General features: G+C 37.4%; 1 protein-coding gene across 3 annotated transcripts in view; it reads right to left on the bottom strand.

Annotated features, from left to right (window-relative positions):
- LOC139438590 (centriole and centriolar satellite protein OFD1-like) overlaps positions 1 to 15,628 on the bottom strand; it is a 35,564-nt gene extending 19,936 nt beyond the window's left edge. For all 3 annotated transcript variants that reach the window (XR_011648244.1, XM_071213676.1, XM_071213677.1), the window contains exons 1-9: positions 15,470 to 15,628; positions 15,066 to 15,164; positions 12,557 to 12,757; positions 10,952 to 11,020; positions 10,833 to 10,863; positions 3,634 to 3,741; positions 2,335 to 2,471; positions 1,825 to 1,998; positions 217 to 323 (exon numbers count right to left, since the gene is read on the bottom strand). Coding sequence is in view for 2 of the 3 variants with exons in the window: in XM_071213676.1 (XP_071069777.1) it covers positions 217 to 323; positions 1,825 to 1,998; positions 2,335 to 2,471; positions 3,634 to 3,741; positions 10,833 to 10,863; positions 10,952 to 11,020; positions 12,557 to 12,757; positions 15,066 to 15,158 (920 nt within the window). In the remaining variant the exon portion in view is untranslated. The remainder of the gene's footprint in view (positions 1 to 216; positions 324 to 1,824; positions 1,999 to 2,334; positions 2,472 to 3,633; positions 3,742 to 10,832; positions 10,864 to 10,951; positions 11,021 to 12,556; positions 12,758 to 15,065; positions 15,165 to 15,469) is intronic.
- Between the last annotated feature and the right edge of the window lie 1,159 nt (positions 15,629 to 16,787).

The following is a 16,787-nucleotide window of genomic DNA, read 5'->3' as shown; positions in this document are numbered from 1 at the left end:
CATAAATGTTACATAAAAAATACAGGGGATTCCCTTATGTCCTGCTACCTAGCCCTCCACATTTTCCCAACATGGGCCTTTTAAAACTTGGTGATCCCACACTTTTCCAACCAAGAACCCTGCTTGATATTTAACACTAGAATATTTAGGCATATAGTTCATAATCCCTTTTCATCTTATTCATTCCAAATAGGCAAAATGAATAACCATACTTACAATTCAAAAGCTTCAGTTCTTTGCTTCAGATCTGCTTCTCTGCTTCTCAGCAAGTCTATATCCTTTAGGAGCATCTGCCTTTGGGCATACATTTCTTTTGTTTTAATCTATAAAGCAAAGTATTCACTTTAAGCAAATTAAAGAAGGTAAAACAGACTGGAAATACTACACTACATACCCAAGGCCAGAAGACAATCAGAGTACACACATTTAGTGTAACAATTTTACTTTCAGGAAACTCCAATTTGAATTACATGTTTTACCTATTCGTTTCCAAAAAATCTATCCATGCTCCCAATGATAGTTACACCGCACTACTCTAGTTTTCTAACATTCCTTATCTAATTATTTCATTTAGATTTAGTTAATTAACACGTCTCAGGCATGTCCTTAACACTTAAGAAGTTCTTCTGGAAAAAAGGAAACAAAATATGCATTTAGAATCAAATTGTGAAAGGACAACATCCCTACAGCTGTTGTGGTTTGAACATTTTAGGGTCAGCAGCCATACTCCCACTTCCGTGTATTCACTGAATACCCCTCACAGGTCAGGCCACACCCTGGAGCTAAAGAGGAAAAGGTGAGTCCTCATCTTGTAAGGATCTAACCATTTAGTGAAATGGAGAGGAACAACTATATTACGATGTGATGGCTTAGGAAGAGAAATACATAAAGATGACAAGGCAGGAATGAGGCCCAAACAAGTCATTCAGCAGGCATGAGGGAAGGGGTCTCAGAGAGGATGGTTATATCAAGGAAAGACAGTCTGTGAGGAGTAAAGGCCTGCTACTTTGAATGGAGGTGTCACTATCACAGGGGCCCTTCTTCAGAACCCTTAGATAATAATCATTTAATTAAATGGGGGCAGGGAAGAGGGTCTGGTCTGTTAGCTGGTAGGTTGAACCTGTTCCTTTTAACCCACACCAACCATCTCAGAGATCTGTGCTTTGAACATTTGCTTTTATAGCTGAAACGAGCCCAAATGCCAAAAAGATCACACAACAGTGTAGAGGGGGAAAATTCTTGTTAAATAAATAGGTCTGATTGGGGAAACCCAAGCAAGGGTAGACACTTGGAGAACAGCCTCCAACTGTGCACATCTCCTGATGCCAGCTGTTTTGGAGGCACACTGGACACAGTGCCCAGCCTGGTCTAAGACATGGCCCACGGGAAAGAAACAGGTTTTTCCACTCCCTCCTGCCAAGACCCACCCTTACCTGCCAGTCCTCAACCTTTTCACCTCCTGCCCAGTCCCTTGCTCAGGTGACAAGATGACCCTCACCCAGAGCAAGTGCTCTATGCCTCTGTCCCTTTCCTTACCAAACCTTCAAATCCACCTGAGAAGACAGAGCTTCTCAGTCTGTACCTGTCCTACTTACAGCACTGACATCCACTGTTCTTTCCTTTTCAGCTAGTCTCACAGGTCACAGGAAGGAGATCCTCTAGCCATTCCAAAGGCTGAGCCTTCCATTTACACTCTTGACCCCAGGCCCTACTGCTTCCCTAGAGCCTTGTTCTAGAGCTTAAAGCAGCTCTTACCTGTACACTAAGCCAAAGCACTAACAGCTGCAGGAAATATCCATCCATTAAATCATTTCACAAAATTACCTCCTGGTGCTTTTGAAGTCTCTCAAGGGTATTCTTTTCCCGACATGTAAGGGCTTCCAATTTTGCTTGGCAAACTCTCTCGAATTTATTCCGGAACTCAGCTAATTCCTTCTCAAACTTTCTTTTCTCTTCCATTCTAATTTTTGCTATTTCAGTATCTTTAAGATATTTCAACTGCCAAATGATCAAAAATAAATGTAAATATCAATGATTATTCTAAATAAAAAGTAACAAATTCTCTCTCTATGGTTAAGGTTAGTAGTAAAGCTTTGTCTAAATATATGACATTTAGTTTAATTCATCTTGAGTTTTATCTCATTTGCTGTACCTGTAGAACTCACTCAAAAGGTAAAAAGAAATGGCACTGACTGGAAATAAAAATCATATGCACAACAGCGTGGGAGCCTACTCATTCATAAAATTTCTAGATACTTCCCCATGTTCTTAAGATTAAGAAACTAAAAGACAAGTGAAAGGATCTTTCTTGTTTAAAGGCAAGATAAAGCTTACCTTCTGAGCCATTTCTGACTGAAGCTGCTGTTCTATTTCTCTCTTACATTCATTTAACTTTCCTTCTAAAGATTCTAAATTAGCATGCTGAGGGTAAGCATCTGCAAACTGATCATCAACACGTTGTAGCTTCTCAGCTATTAAAAAGCACAACACATAAAATTAGAATATTTGAACACAGTCAAATGTGCAAGAGGTTATAACTTTGCTTAAAAGCAAAGAGTATACTTAGGGGAAAGTATGAGAATATCTGCATTTTACTTTCAAATGTGTGAAAAAATTAAAATGGATTAATGGTAGGCAGATAAATTTTTATTATACTCACTTTATCGCTTAATGGTAGGATTTAGGAAGTGAGCACACAAGTGTTCACTGTAAAAAATTTTCAACTTTTCTGTTAGGTTTGAAAATTTTCATAATAAAGTGTTGGGGGGAAAATAAAGAATACAGTTTGTCAGAAATATTGGGTTAAATTATTAAAACTAATTTTATCTGGGTTTTTTTTTTTAACTTTTAAATGTGGCTACTAGAATATTTAAAATTTCCTATGTAGCTGGCATTTGGGACAGCACTGCTCTGTAATAGGCATGTATTAAGTTTCTAATGGAGTAAAACCCACACTTAAAGACCTAGTCACATAATAAAGTTTTTACAGATTATGATTTCCTTTTCCTAAACATTAAGCATATTATTTCTGGTGGGTTTTTTTTGGTGAGCAAGTGCCAGGAAATCAATTTACCACACACAAGATCAATTTAAGCAGCTGTTTTCCATCTCTACTAAGCACAAAGCCAAAGGGCAGGATGGTATTATAGAAAAGTTGGAGAGAGGAAAAAGCTCTGGATCCTGGACCAGAACAGCTGGACTCCAATATTAGTTCTGAAACATACTGGGTGTTTCCAATTTGCTCTTGCGCGGGCAACCTTTGTTTCCTCAACTATAAATTGGAAGTAATGGGCCAATGACTTCTCCAGTTCTTTCCAGTAGAAAAAGTCTATGATTTTCTAACTTAGTGGCTGAAAAATAAATTTAGACTAGACATGAGGGAGAATTTACCAGCTAAAAAGCAGTTAACTGGTAATCTTTTGAATTTCAATGTGATTTGGGAAACTTAGCCTTAGCATTCATGAGGATAATAAGCAACAATGGAGAGCAATTCCTGTATTACAGTTCTAGAGGAAAGGACTCCCCTTGCAACCTGCAGGTTGTATCACTCCGGTTCAAGGGTAAATAAAGTAATTCCCTTCATTCGGAAAGAAAAAAGAAAAAACAAGTATTATGGCATAAAGCTATAATTACCAAGAGTCTCCCTCCCAGAAAATGGCGAACTTGTCTGAGTTTCCATGTCACAACTCTCTTTAGCATCATTCTGATCTATCAACTCTTTTAAAATCTGAATGAGAAAACCTGAAAAACACAATGAACATCCTTTTGTTTCAGGATTTTGCATTCAGTCATTACTCAGTCGTTGTTTATATAATCTTGGTTTAATAACATTAGCCATTTTTACATTTTAGGTCTTTTCTTCTAAGAATAATTCCTAAGGCATGGCCTTTCTAGGTATGAAACAAAACCTAGAAACAATACGGAGAACCTTTCATCAATCTAGCTACAAAAACTGAAAAGCTTAGATACAGAATAAAATAATATAAGTCAAAACATATATGATACACTGGGAAAGAAATATTTGCAACAATATGGAGAACAGAGGACTAATTTTCTTAATATCAAAGAGATCTTACAAATCAGTAAGAAAAGACAAAAATGGAAACTAACATGGAAGAGATAGAAAAATCTGAACAAAATCATAAATATATGCAAATTAATATTACAATGGAGAGACCACATTTTTCCCTATGAGACCACAAACATTAAAACTGATAATACCAAGTGTTGACAAAGGAGTATGGAAATGAACACTCATTCACTTGAGAGGAAAATTTTGTCGGTGTTTTATATATTCAAAGTATACATGCTCTTTAACCAATAATTCTACTTCTATGAATTTCTACAGCTAGACCTTCACAAAGGTACAAAGGTGGGTGTGTTGAGGCATTGCTTCTAATGGCAAGAAACAAGTCTTCATCAACGGGGCTAATTAGATATATTCTTTACAAATAAATAGATAGCATAGTGTTCTAGAAAAGTCTATTAGTGGATTTTAAAAAGCAAGCTGCAAAACATTATCCTTAATAAGATCCCACTTAGGTGTGTGTTTTAATTACATTTAGACTTTTACATTCATAAACTTCTGGAAGGATAAACAAGAAACTATTAAGGTTGGTTATAAAAGTAGAGAGAGAAATAAAGAGAACATGGTAGAAATGTCTACCATTCTGAATTGTTTGAAGTATTAAAAAAAAAAAAAACACTAAAAACCTGAGTACAAATTATTTTAGAAGTTTTCGTTTCCTAAAACAGAGTTGAAAGGGTTTCTGCTTCTGCATCAGCCAAGGTAAGGGCCTTTTTACTTTTCTGCTGAAGACTTAAAAATTCTATTACTACTATTTTAGTGGAATTGAATAAAAACCAACACAACTTCCCTGTGATAAAGACATCATTCCCCTATTTAACAATCACATATGAGCTTAAGTAGTGACAGATCAGAAACCACTGCACGTAAAAGCCAATTTGCCTCAGTATAAAGTTCTTAATCTCAACTGTTTTCCCTCAGAAATTTCTATGGAGATAACTTTTTCCCCTTCCATAACATGTGTAGGACTTTTAAAATCTTTTACTTTGGTAATTTAAAAGGTTTAAAATTTGTCAATGTTCACTGATTTTCCCTGGAATCAAACAATACCCTTTTAATCCAGACATATAAATCTTTTTTTTTTTAGCTCAGGAAAGTTTTCTTCCAATTATAAAAAAAGTACTTGATTATTAAATCTGCTCTATTTGCACTGGTTTGCCTTTAGCAACAATTACCGATGTTACCTTTTTGTCTCTGTATCCTTTACCTTCTCTTACATTTTTCTATTTATCCTTTACTTCTCCATGCTGGAAGCTTCTCAAGTTGCTATTAAAATCTCAACTCAATTTTTCATAGTACCAATACTGCTGGATTTTTTTTTTTACTTTCCCTAATGTAGATATAAAACTGATTCTTTCATTTTTGTTTTCTTGCAATTCTTTATTTCATCATTCCAGCTTCCTTTCTTGTTTATCTGTAATCTCCATCTCCATCAGTGAGAAACCTGATTCCCACCATCTACCACCCATTTAAATTATTGCTCCTTCTCAGTATGCATGTATAGTGCTTTCAGAATTATAACTTGTATCCCTATGGAAAACAATTTTAGGAATTAGAGTACAGTGCTTATATTCAGTTCCTTCTACCTTTAGTCTTACAGTCTCCACTCACTCCCAAAGTTATAATAGCTAAGCACCTTTTCCCTCCACCTGTGTTACTTCATATATTTGCATTACAGTTCAAGTGTTTTGTCAGTCTGCATTCCATTCTGGGATCATTTGGCCTCTTAAATGTGGATCCACTGAAGTTCACTGTTTGTGCTGTACAGTCTTATGGGTTTTCACAAATGTCATATATCCCACTACTATAGTAGCATAAAAAATACTTTCACCACCCTAAAAAATCCCATGCATCATCTATTCAGCCTTCCCTCCCATTTCCAAACCCCTGGTAACCAGTAATCTGTTTACCATCCCTATAGTTTTGCCTTTTCCAAAGTCGTATAAATGTACTCATACAGTATGTAGCCTTTTCAGATTGGCTACTTTCACTTAAAAATAGACATATGATTTATTCAAATTTCTGTATCACCTGAGAGCTCATTTCTTTCAGCTGAATAGCATTCCATTTTATGGATGTACTTGTTTTCCCATTTATCTAATGAAGAACATCTTGGTTGCTTCCAACTTCTGACAATTATGAATACATGTGCTATAAATATTCATATGCAAGTTTTTGTGTGGAAATAAATTTTCAGATCAGTTGGGTAAATATCAAGGACCCCGACTGCTGGATTGTGTGATAAAACTATATTTAACTTAGTTGGAAACTGCCAGACTAACTTCCAAAGTGGCTGGACCATTTTGCACTCGCACCCACAATGAATGAGTTCCTGCTGCTCCACATGCTTTGCCAGCATTTGGTGCTGTGTTTTGGATTTTAGTCATGCTAATAGATGTACAGTGGTATTGCATTTTAAAATTTACCTTTCCATCATGAAAATGATCATCTTTTCTATGCTTATTTGTTACTGTATATCTTCTTTGATAAACCCATTTTAAAATTGGGCTCTTTTTAGCGTTAAGTTTTAAGTATTCCTTGTATATTTTGGATATATGTCCTTTACATTTTACAAATACTTTCTTCCAGTCTGTCTTTCCCTTAACAGTGTCGTCAAAGAGCAGCATTTTTTTAAAAAATTTCTTTATTTATTCCTCCACCTCATTGTGTGCAGTCACTGTGTGCTCTTTGTGTCTGCTCATCCTCTCCAGGAAGCAAATCCAGGACCTCCCATGTGGAAAAGAGGTACTCAATCACCTGAGCCACCTCAGCTCCCTGGTTTGTTGTCTCTCCTTGTCTTTCCTCTTTGTGTCCCTTCTGTTGCATCAGCTCACCATGCCTGCCTGATGCACTAGCTCACCTTCTCCAGGAGGCACTGGGAACTGAACCTGGAACCTCCCAAGTGGTAGTCGGAAGCCCAATTGCTTGGCCACATTCACTTGCCAGAAGCTTTTAATTGTAATTAAGTCTAACATATCTAACTTTTTTCTCACAGATTATGCCTTTGGTGTTGTATCTCATTACCAAACCCAAGGTTACATAGATTTTCTCCTACATTTTTTTCTGTAAGTTTTATAGTTTTGCATTTTACATTTAGGTCAATGGCCCATTTTGACTTAATTTTTCTCTTAGGTCTGTGTCTAGGTACATTTCTATACATGAGCATGCCTAATTTTTCTAGCACAATTTGTTGAAAAGCAACCCTTTCTCCATTAAAATGCCTTTGCTCCTTTGTTGAAAATCCATTAACTATATTTGTGTGGCTCTGTTTCTGGGATCTCTGTTCTGTCCTGTTGATCTCTGTATCTATTCTTTTGCCACTCACAGGGAAGGACTGAACATCCATAAAGCTAAGGACCAGCCAGTGTCAGTGAGACCTCCTGTAAATTTCTTGCCCAGTAGTTTTTTGGGCAGCATTTATCCCTGAAAGTAAATATTAGTGGTGGGAAGAATAGGTGAGTAGAATCCAGGGGAAAGTATTATGACCATTCCATAGATGGGCACCTCCGAGATTATCGGTATAGTCAGATAAGATCATAGAGGCAGGGAACAAACAGCAGTTAGGTCCAAAATATCTTTCTACTTGTTTTCTGATTGTCTCAATCTCGTAGTTGGAAGTCACCAATTTTTTAAAACTGTTTTATTCATATACCATACAATCCATACAAAGTCTACAATCAATGACTGTGAGTATGATCACAGAGTCGTGTGATCATCATAGTCAGTTTTAGAATTTTTCCTTATTGCAAAAAGAAAAATCCCATACACACCCATTATTGACCCTTAGCATTGGCATAGTACCTTTATGACAAAAGATGAAAGAAAATTACAATGTAACTGTTAACTATAGCGTATAGTTTGCATTAGTTGTATTTTTCCCATGTAGCACCCTATTATTATATCTTTGCAATAGTGATACACATTTGTTCTAGTTCATGGAAGAATATTCTTATATTTGTACCATTAACCACAGCAATCATCAACAACAGGGTTTACTAGGTTATACGGTCCCAGGTTTTATCTTCTAGCTTTCCTTCTAGTGACATACATAATCCTAAACTTCCCCTTTCAACCACAATCACACCCATAAATCAATACTGTTAATTACACTCACAATAATGTGCTGCCATCACCTCTATCCATTTCCAAACATATACAATCAACCTTACTAAAAATTCTGCACATATTAAGCACAGGTCCCATTTCTCTACCTTCATTCTATCTCCTAGTAACTTATACTCTAGATTTTAACTCCATGAGTTTACTCATTATACTTAGTTTGTATTAGCAAAACTATTCAATAGTTGTCCTTTTGAGTCTGGCTTTTTTCATTCCACATAATGTCCTCAAGGGTCATCCACATTGTTGCATGTGTTGGGACTTCATTCCTTCTTATAGCTGAATAATATTCCATTTTATATATATATATGCATTTTGTTTATCCATTCATCAGTTTTGAAGCCCTTGGATTGTTCTATCTTTTGGCAACTGTGAATAATGCTACTATGAGCTTCAATGTGCAAATGTCTGTTTGACCACTGCTTTCAGTTCTTCTGAGTATGTATCTAGTAGCAGGATTGTCAGTTCATACGGCAAATCTATACTTAGCTTCCTGATGAACCGCCAAACTGTCTTCCACAGCAGCTGCACCATTCTACATTCCCACCAGCAGTAAGTGTTTCCATTTCTCTACATCCTCTCCAACACTTGTAGTTTTCTGTTGTTTAACTGTGGCCATTCTAGTAGGTGTGAAATGATATCTCATTGTGGTTTTGATTTTCATTTCCCTAATAGCTATTAACATTAACCATCTTCTCATGTGCCTTTTAAGCCATTTGTATTTTCTCTTTGGAAAAGTATTCAAGTATTTTGCTCATTTTTAAATTAGGTTGTCTTTTTATTGTTGAGTTGTGGGATTCCTTGATATATTTTGGACATTAAAATCATATCAGATTTTTGGAAAGGCCACCAATTTTTAAAAATCATTTTATAACAATAGTTGTTTTGTTAGTGATGAGTTCTATCCAAATTCTGGCATTAGATTGTCTGATATGTGTTACCCATAGTTTTCCTGAGTTTCCTACATCTTAAAAGAATGCTGGTATCTTTCTGAACCACAAGCATTTAAACAATACGTGTAGTGGTGAAAAATGATTCTTGAGAATAACAAAAATACCTGTCATAAGCACATGAATTAGTTCTTAAATATCCCTCCAAGCACTAAATTTCCTCCTGAAAGAATAGCTAAGCTACAGATATCAGCTATATACTTTAGGTCTGTGCTATCCAATATAGGAGCCACTATGCACATGAGACTGTTTAAATTTAAAGAATTAAAAATTCAGTTCTTCAGTCACATTAGCTGTATTTCATGAGCTCATCACATGTAGCTAGGAGATACCTATTAGACAGCACAACAGGCATTTTCAACATCATAGAAAATTACACTGGACAGTGGTGTCTCAGAATACATAGAGAGGTCCATTTATTATACTGAACTCCAGAATGGGTGATATATTTTGCAGGCAGTCCAGAATATCCTGTGATCTAATTTACTTATTCTCTGCTAACTTTACTCTTAAGAGACCTGTAATTAAGTCACAGACTAATGGCTGGCAAAGAGTAGGGACTCAAATGTTTGCAGAATTTGTTATGAATGAATGTTCTAGTGGGAATGGCAGCAGCACTAGCAACACACAAAATCCAGTAACACACCAACACGAGACGACCATTACATAATGTCATAGGTTACAGAAAGATGTAAAGAACAACCAAGCATTAAAGGCAAGTTATCTGCCTGTGTTCAAGCTACAGAGTCCATCAAATCGCACCCAGGATCTGGCACTCCCAGTAAGTACGGATTCTATAAAAGATAATTATCAAAGCCAAAATTAAGGCAGTTTATCAGGCACGAATAAACACTTAAGAAATCAAAGGTAATAACAACACTATAAGATAGAAATAAAGATAAATGTATATATTATATAAAACAAGGTAATACTCTATAAATTGCACTTAAGGGGAATATCTGGAATTCAAAACTACTTGGCTTGTCATTAATTAGTGGAACTGTTCTGACAGTAGGAAATTTTATTTATTTTTTATTTTTTGAACTCATAGCTCTCTTTATTCTCTGTATTGTAAGTGTAAGAATACTTGTCCTTTCATGTCTAAGCCCATCCCAGAACTTCCTGCAAAGATGCAATTATCTTTTTCAGTCCTCTTCCCTTTTCTTCCTCAGTACTGTGCCAATCCATATGCTTGGTACCAGAGACAAAATGTATGGATTATGCTAGAATTCACTCCTCACAATCCTGTTTACCTTCACCTGTCCTTGTCCCAGTATGGATCCTGAATTTTGAGCTCCATCATTCAGTACAGAGCTCTCCTAAGGGTGGTCTGACCAGCAATTCTATCCTTCATTCTGAATACCAGCTATCTCTAGTATGTTAAGGATCTCTCCCAAGGCTGACAGTGTTAAATTGCATGACAATTCTGTTTCAGGGAACTATTAAGACTGTATATAATCTATACTCCTAATTTCTTTAATTCTACTTGCAAGAATATTATGAGAAACTGTCAGATTCCTTACTGAAACCAAGCAATAGATGTAGCACTTCCCTTATCTCTTTTAATGTGTCTGCAAGAATCCTGACAGTATTAAAAAGTATTAGTTTCTTACTTTTATATGAAAAAACTCCATGACAAAAATGTTGCTATTCCCTATAAAGATGAAGGTTCCTACCTTTTTGATGTTCTTTATCAAATCGTGAAACCTGTTAGAAGAAAATATTTCACCTTTACTCATCTATTTAGTTGTAATTAAACAAACCAAAGCAAGTTATAAAAATTTAACCATCTTACCAGTGATTTATAGAGACTGGATTTGGGACTGACTTTAATGAGTTGTAATAGATCCTGCATAGTAAACACCTGAAAGAAAGCAAAAATCCTACTTAGGTAGATCAAGTTTTATGTGGATGTTTAAATCATAAATTAGGGTATGTTTCTGAATATGAGCTTAGCAATCATGCTTCAGAACAATTAAATAATATTTTAACTATGCTAATAATATCAAATTGAAGCTCCTTCTTATATGGATAAATAAATTATAGTACATATATTGAAGCCAAAAGGCTAAAATATTTTTCTGGATCACAGAATAAACTTCTAAATACTTCATGAAGATGATATACCTAACAGAAATGACTGAAATGGTGAATGCTTTAAGAATGACAAACACTCAAATATTTGATAAATCAATCAATGAATACATGAGCAAATTCCAGGCTCTTGCACATAAAAAATATGTGAATTTTTAAAAGCACTTAGTGTTTCAAAATGTAAATAATCCAAAATTTTACTCTCTCTAAAAATTCAATTTTTTCTGTCTTTACACTATTGATGAATAAAACATTGCCTAAAGTATTTCTAAGCAGATATTTTAGGTAGCTATCCTGCACACCTATTTCACTACAGTGTGCATCACTTACTATATCTACCCTGAGAAAATTAATATAATTTGTTTCCAATTGGTTTTCTTCAAAGAAAACACTCTGCATGACATTTCATATACATAGAAACTCTTAAATGTGAGCCAGATTAATTATTGTCATAACAATTATCTAATTGAATGCTACTTACACAATAGGCAAAATTGTAAAATGTAATTGAAAACTTAAGAGATTGATGGACCAAAAAAGAATTTCTAATGTTGATGAATAAACATTTTGTCATTAAAGACCATTTGGACAATTATGGATGAAATAAAAAGTAAACACATAGGGAAATTTTGCTATAACTGCCTTTAAAAAATAAAGCATGACCAATATATTCAACAGCAATAGTGGAGAAATAAAAGTCAAAATAATGAGGAAAATGGTAAAACGTAAAATATCTGAGACATAAGTAAAATATCTGACAACATTACAGATTATCTCTCACTTGTCATATGCAGTTACCAAGAAAAGAAAAACCTGAGGAAACTGCAACACAGTAAAAGGAGCAAAGCAAGACCTAGATCTACTGTCCTTTCTCCCACATACAAGTTATGTGACCTTGGACAAATTATTTCCCCTCTGGAAAGTCTGGTTCCCCACCTGTAATATAGGACACTTGCAGAGTGACTTGCAGTGCCCACAGCCCAGCAGTTATTTAATATAAGTGGCAGCTAGAATTCTCCTTAGACGACATGGAATATACAATCAAATCTAGTACGGAAATATTTAGTGATTCTGTATGTTGCTATCTGACAAAAGATTAATTAAGCTACTGAGGAATAAATAATAATCAGATTTACTACTCATTTATTGCATTATATACTAAATATGTATGTGCAGATAGGATGTGAATTCAAAGCCAGAAATGGAATTAGCTAGTCAAGGAGCACTTAAGTTATGATGTAGCACTTTACAATCATCAGAGGAAGAAAATTGTGAAAACTCAAAAACAGAAAAGGGAAGACTTTACCTCTTCTTTTGTCAAACCACTTTCTGGAAAGAATACAGAGAGTGAATACTCATAGCCACATCTTTGTAAGTGATCTGCCACTAGACAGTTGGAAGCACCTATTAAGAGGCCTCTCCCTTCCACTGGAATGGACTGAGGTTGCAATTGTCCACTCAAAACAGGGTGCATCAATTGATGAATCAGCTGGTTTCTGAGTTGGGTCTAATTAAAAAAAAAAAAAGTTATATAGGGATATAGATTTACCACATAAATTAGAATCCTTCCTTTTGTTTCCAGAATGGCTCTAGATACATGCCCAAATCAGGAATCTCCCCCTGCACACTTTATCTTATAACCCGGAGACAAGTAGCCCAGTAGGCTCTGGAAGCAGCTTTCTTTTACTTGCATCCAAGAGAATGGGTGCAGAATAGCCAGAACCCTTGTAGACTCTAACTTCATTTTTCTATGAGCCTATGCCAGCAATTTATGACCAGGATATCAAATGCAGAACACGGTGCCACTTCATCATATCTCTATAGACTACTGAAGGATATCAAAATAATATTGGGTCAAACCAGGATAATGAGTATACTGCACAAAATAAAGCTGGGTTCCCAAAAGGGAAATAACACACACGGGAGAGAAATCAGTGAATCCAAAGAAAGCTCATTAAGATATACTTTCACACATAGTATCTACATCTCAAAACACTGAAATACAATTATTTTCTCCACACTTTATAAATGAGGAAACTCAGGGTCAGAGTAGACATCTCAAGGTTACAAAGTCACAACATTAGTGTTCTTGTTATTAGTTTGAGTTTTCTTATAAATCCCTTACATTAATCAGCTTTTTGGATATTTATTTTTGATCTATTTTGCATTTTTGCATTTAATTCGGAAATTGACAACTGCACTGGGTTTTTTTTTTTTTTTTAGGTATTGGGGCCAGGTATTGAACTGCACATCCTGTATGTAGGAAGCAGGCACTCAACCACTTGAGTTCCATCTACTCCCCTGGGCTGAACTTTTAAAGTACATTGCCCAGATTCAAAGGATTCAGCAGTATATAATATCTAATGAGTTCCTACTAACAGAACACAAGCAAAAATGGAGTTTTTGTTATACCTCTTTCTTTTATTCCTTAAGTAGAACCTAGAATAGTATCTAATTACCAATATAGAATAGGATGACTCATACATCAGAAATCCTATAGTAAAAGAAATTTGCACTGAATTGAATACACAGGCTCACCCTTGTCTAACAAAATTCAGTAACTGAACTAAGAAAACATTTTTTACAACTATAGCATTCTCCATCAGTAAAATTTGAGAGGTGGTTTAGATTCGTAATATACTGAAAAAGAGATATTTTAGATCCAGCTTAATTAATAGAGATTTGAGTATCTTCCAAATGAGTACTAAAATAGGATGAAATTTAAATGAACAATATAAATAAGGTGAAAGGAAAATAATTGGAAAAAATGAGATGACATCCAGGTAAATTCCCATTTTTACAAATACACAAAGCATGCCATCCAGTACTTGAGATTCATAAAACTGGCTTGCGGCTTTCTAGCAGCTGACAATAAGAGAGAAATCTGTTCAGAATTAAATTTTGCAACTTCCCTTAAGACAAAAATAAAATAGTTGCATGAAAGAAGGGGGGTGGGGAAGGGAGAAGTGTGAGTCTTCAACGTATCTCTTTCAAAAACTGACAGATTAAGTTGACCCCCCCGAAAAAAAAAAATTGACAAGCCTCATTTAATAAATATCTACATGACTTTATACCTAATAAATAAGCCTTAAAAAAAAAACTTGTTACAAGAAAATTCTCAACATATAACATTAAAATTTAAATATAGGATACAAGTATATAATACATACATAAAAACATTATGCCAATTTGGGGCTGTATTTAGAGATGATTTTAGGCTTTTCTGTATTTTCCAGATGAGTCTGAGTTGCGTTGTTTCAATTTGCAAAAACGATGTCTGTATGGTGGGAGTGGTGGGTAGGAATCAAGCATACTTTGTTTCCCGTTTTAAGTGTAAAATACACTTTTGAAATGTATACAGTAATGAAAACACGTTTGAGTTAATCCTGCTCCTTGCTGTTAGTCCACATACAAAGTGTACTAATTAAATATTTCCAACATATTTTAAAGTAGAATTTTTCATTCCTCAAACTATTCTTTCTACAGTTTAATAGCACACTTAATGCTTTTATATGGTGTCAACATCCTTCATCCAAAAGTACTAAAAAACCTATTTATTCAGTAACCTATAAGCCAGATTTACAAAGCAAACCTAACTTTGCTAAAATATCGCTCCCTCCTATGCTGATGGTGGTTCAACAGCTTATTTCAAGAGACTGGGAGAGAGTTACACAGGAACATCAATAGGCAATTCAGCAATACAATCTACATATTGTTTCTAGTGCCTACGACTCGGCTGAATTTAAATGAAGCCCCTCTGTGGTTACAAGTTACACTTTTAAAATTCCGTGAGCAGATACCCCTAAATCTGATACCTTGAGCATGTCCAATATACCCCGATCCTTAAACGTCTGGTACAGTCTTTTGCGCAGTTCATCTTGACTCAAAACATCAGACTTCGGGGGCATGCTGGACTGGAAGACAAAAAGGCGTCACGGGTTACCTAGGGAGTAGGGGATGTGAATTTCTAAAGCAGACCGTGGCTTCCGGCGAGCCAGAAACTGCTCAGCTGGGCAAGGAGCGTTAACGGACGCGACCCTGAGGCTTCATTTCCGCCGGTGTCCGAGGAGAGGCGGTGGGAGCCACCTTCGCCATCAGACGTGTGCGGCGCCGGGTCCCAGGTGCCGGGGCTGACCCGCCCTCAGAGCCTGCCTTTGTCCTGCGGGGCTCAACCCTCCCGCCCGCAACCCCCAGGAGGAACTCGGGCCCGGACGCGCACTTCCTAGCTCTGGGGCTCCCCGGGAGCGGAGCGGATCTGATCGTGACCCAGGCGCCTCGTTCCAAGGCGGGGCCCGGGAAAGAGGAGGCCCAAGAAGGGGACAGACGGAAGGCGCCGACTTTTTCCGGCTCAGGGGTCTGGCTGTCCCCCAACACTGCGGCCAAACAGAGCTGCCGGCGCCTGGAAACTAGAGCGCATGTGCCCGGTTGCGCCACCAGCAGAGGTCTCCGCCGTCCTCTCGCGAAAGGGTAGCGTTGTCTCGCGGAGACTGCTTCGCGGACCCGACTGAAGCGAGGAATGCTTTCATCCGCGGGAATTAGATCGGCCTATCTGTTGTTCCAGTATCGCTGCAGATAGGGATGGCGTGAATAGGGCGGGCGGGGGCCGTCGGTCTCGCTGGGGACCGTCCTGAGCCCGCCAGGCGCGTGTGGTGGCCCGGTCCCTCCATCTTGCCCAGGCCGGCTGACCGCGTCACAGCCCTCTGGGCCCGACCCTGTAGTGTTCTGAGCCGGCAGACGCCTGCAAGCACGCAGCCTTTCCCCGTTTTCCTTTTTCTGGGCTATTCGGGAAACTGGGGCTTTCGTAGCCGCGGCACTATAGAGTGGAGCCCGAAACGTTTTGTTGTCGGGGCTGTCCTGAGCGTGGAAGGTTGTGAGGGTGCCGGGAGCTCCCGGGTATGTTGAGTGCCCGCCGTTGTGTGTGCGACGAGGAAGATAAAGGGAGGTGAATTGGGTCCGTAAGATGTTTACATCCACCTAGAGAGAAAAGGAATAGGTCTCACGAGAAGCACTGCAAATATGACAGCCAGTGAATTGGATAAGAACGAAGATGCTTTCTAGACTGGGTAAAGAATTTTGGAAAAGGAGAGCTGGTAGAAATGGAAGTGCTCCGGGACGTCTCTATAGAATGTGTGACTTTGTCAGGGTAGCACTTGGATGGTGGGCAAAAAAAGAGCATTGCAGTAAGGGGGGAAAGGGGAGATGGACAAATGGAGGAGCTAATCAGAACACTCTCGGGGCATTGAGGACTCTGGCCTAACTACAGAATCTGGTTGTGGATATAAGGTACCTTAGTTTCACGGGGACAGAATTAGGTCAGTGTCTGCCTTGTGCAGAGCCCTGAAGAAGAGTAAAATTATTTTTGATCCCTGACCATTCAGTGACATGGTGTAGTAGAAGGGTGAGAAGCCTGTGGGTTGGTGTTGGGCAATAATTATGGAAGAGGATGGATTTTGATTGGACTTTGAAGAGAGGCTGAGATCTGCATACCCAGAGTCAGAGAAAGCATTCCAACTTGAAGGGAAAACTAGCTCTGGATG

The sequence above is a fragment of the Dasypus novemcinctus genome (assembly GCF_030445035.2).
Source record: "Dasypus novemcinctus isolate mDasNov1 chromosome Y unlocalized genomic scaffold, mDasNov1.1.hap2 SUPER_Y_unloc_1, whole genome shotgun sequence".
NCBI classification, from domain to species: Eukaryota; Metazoa; Chordata; class Mammalia; order Cingulata; family Dasypodidae; genus Dasypus; species Dasypus novemcinctus.
Note: the sequence above shows the minus strand (reverse complement) of the source record. Positions and strands in the feature narration are given on the sequence as shown.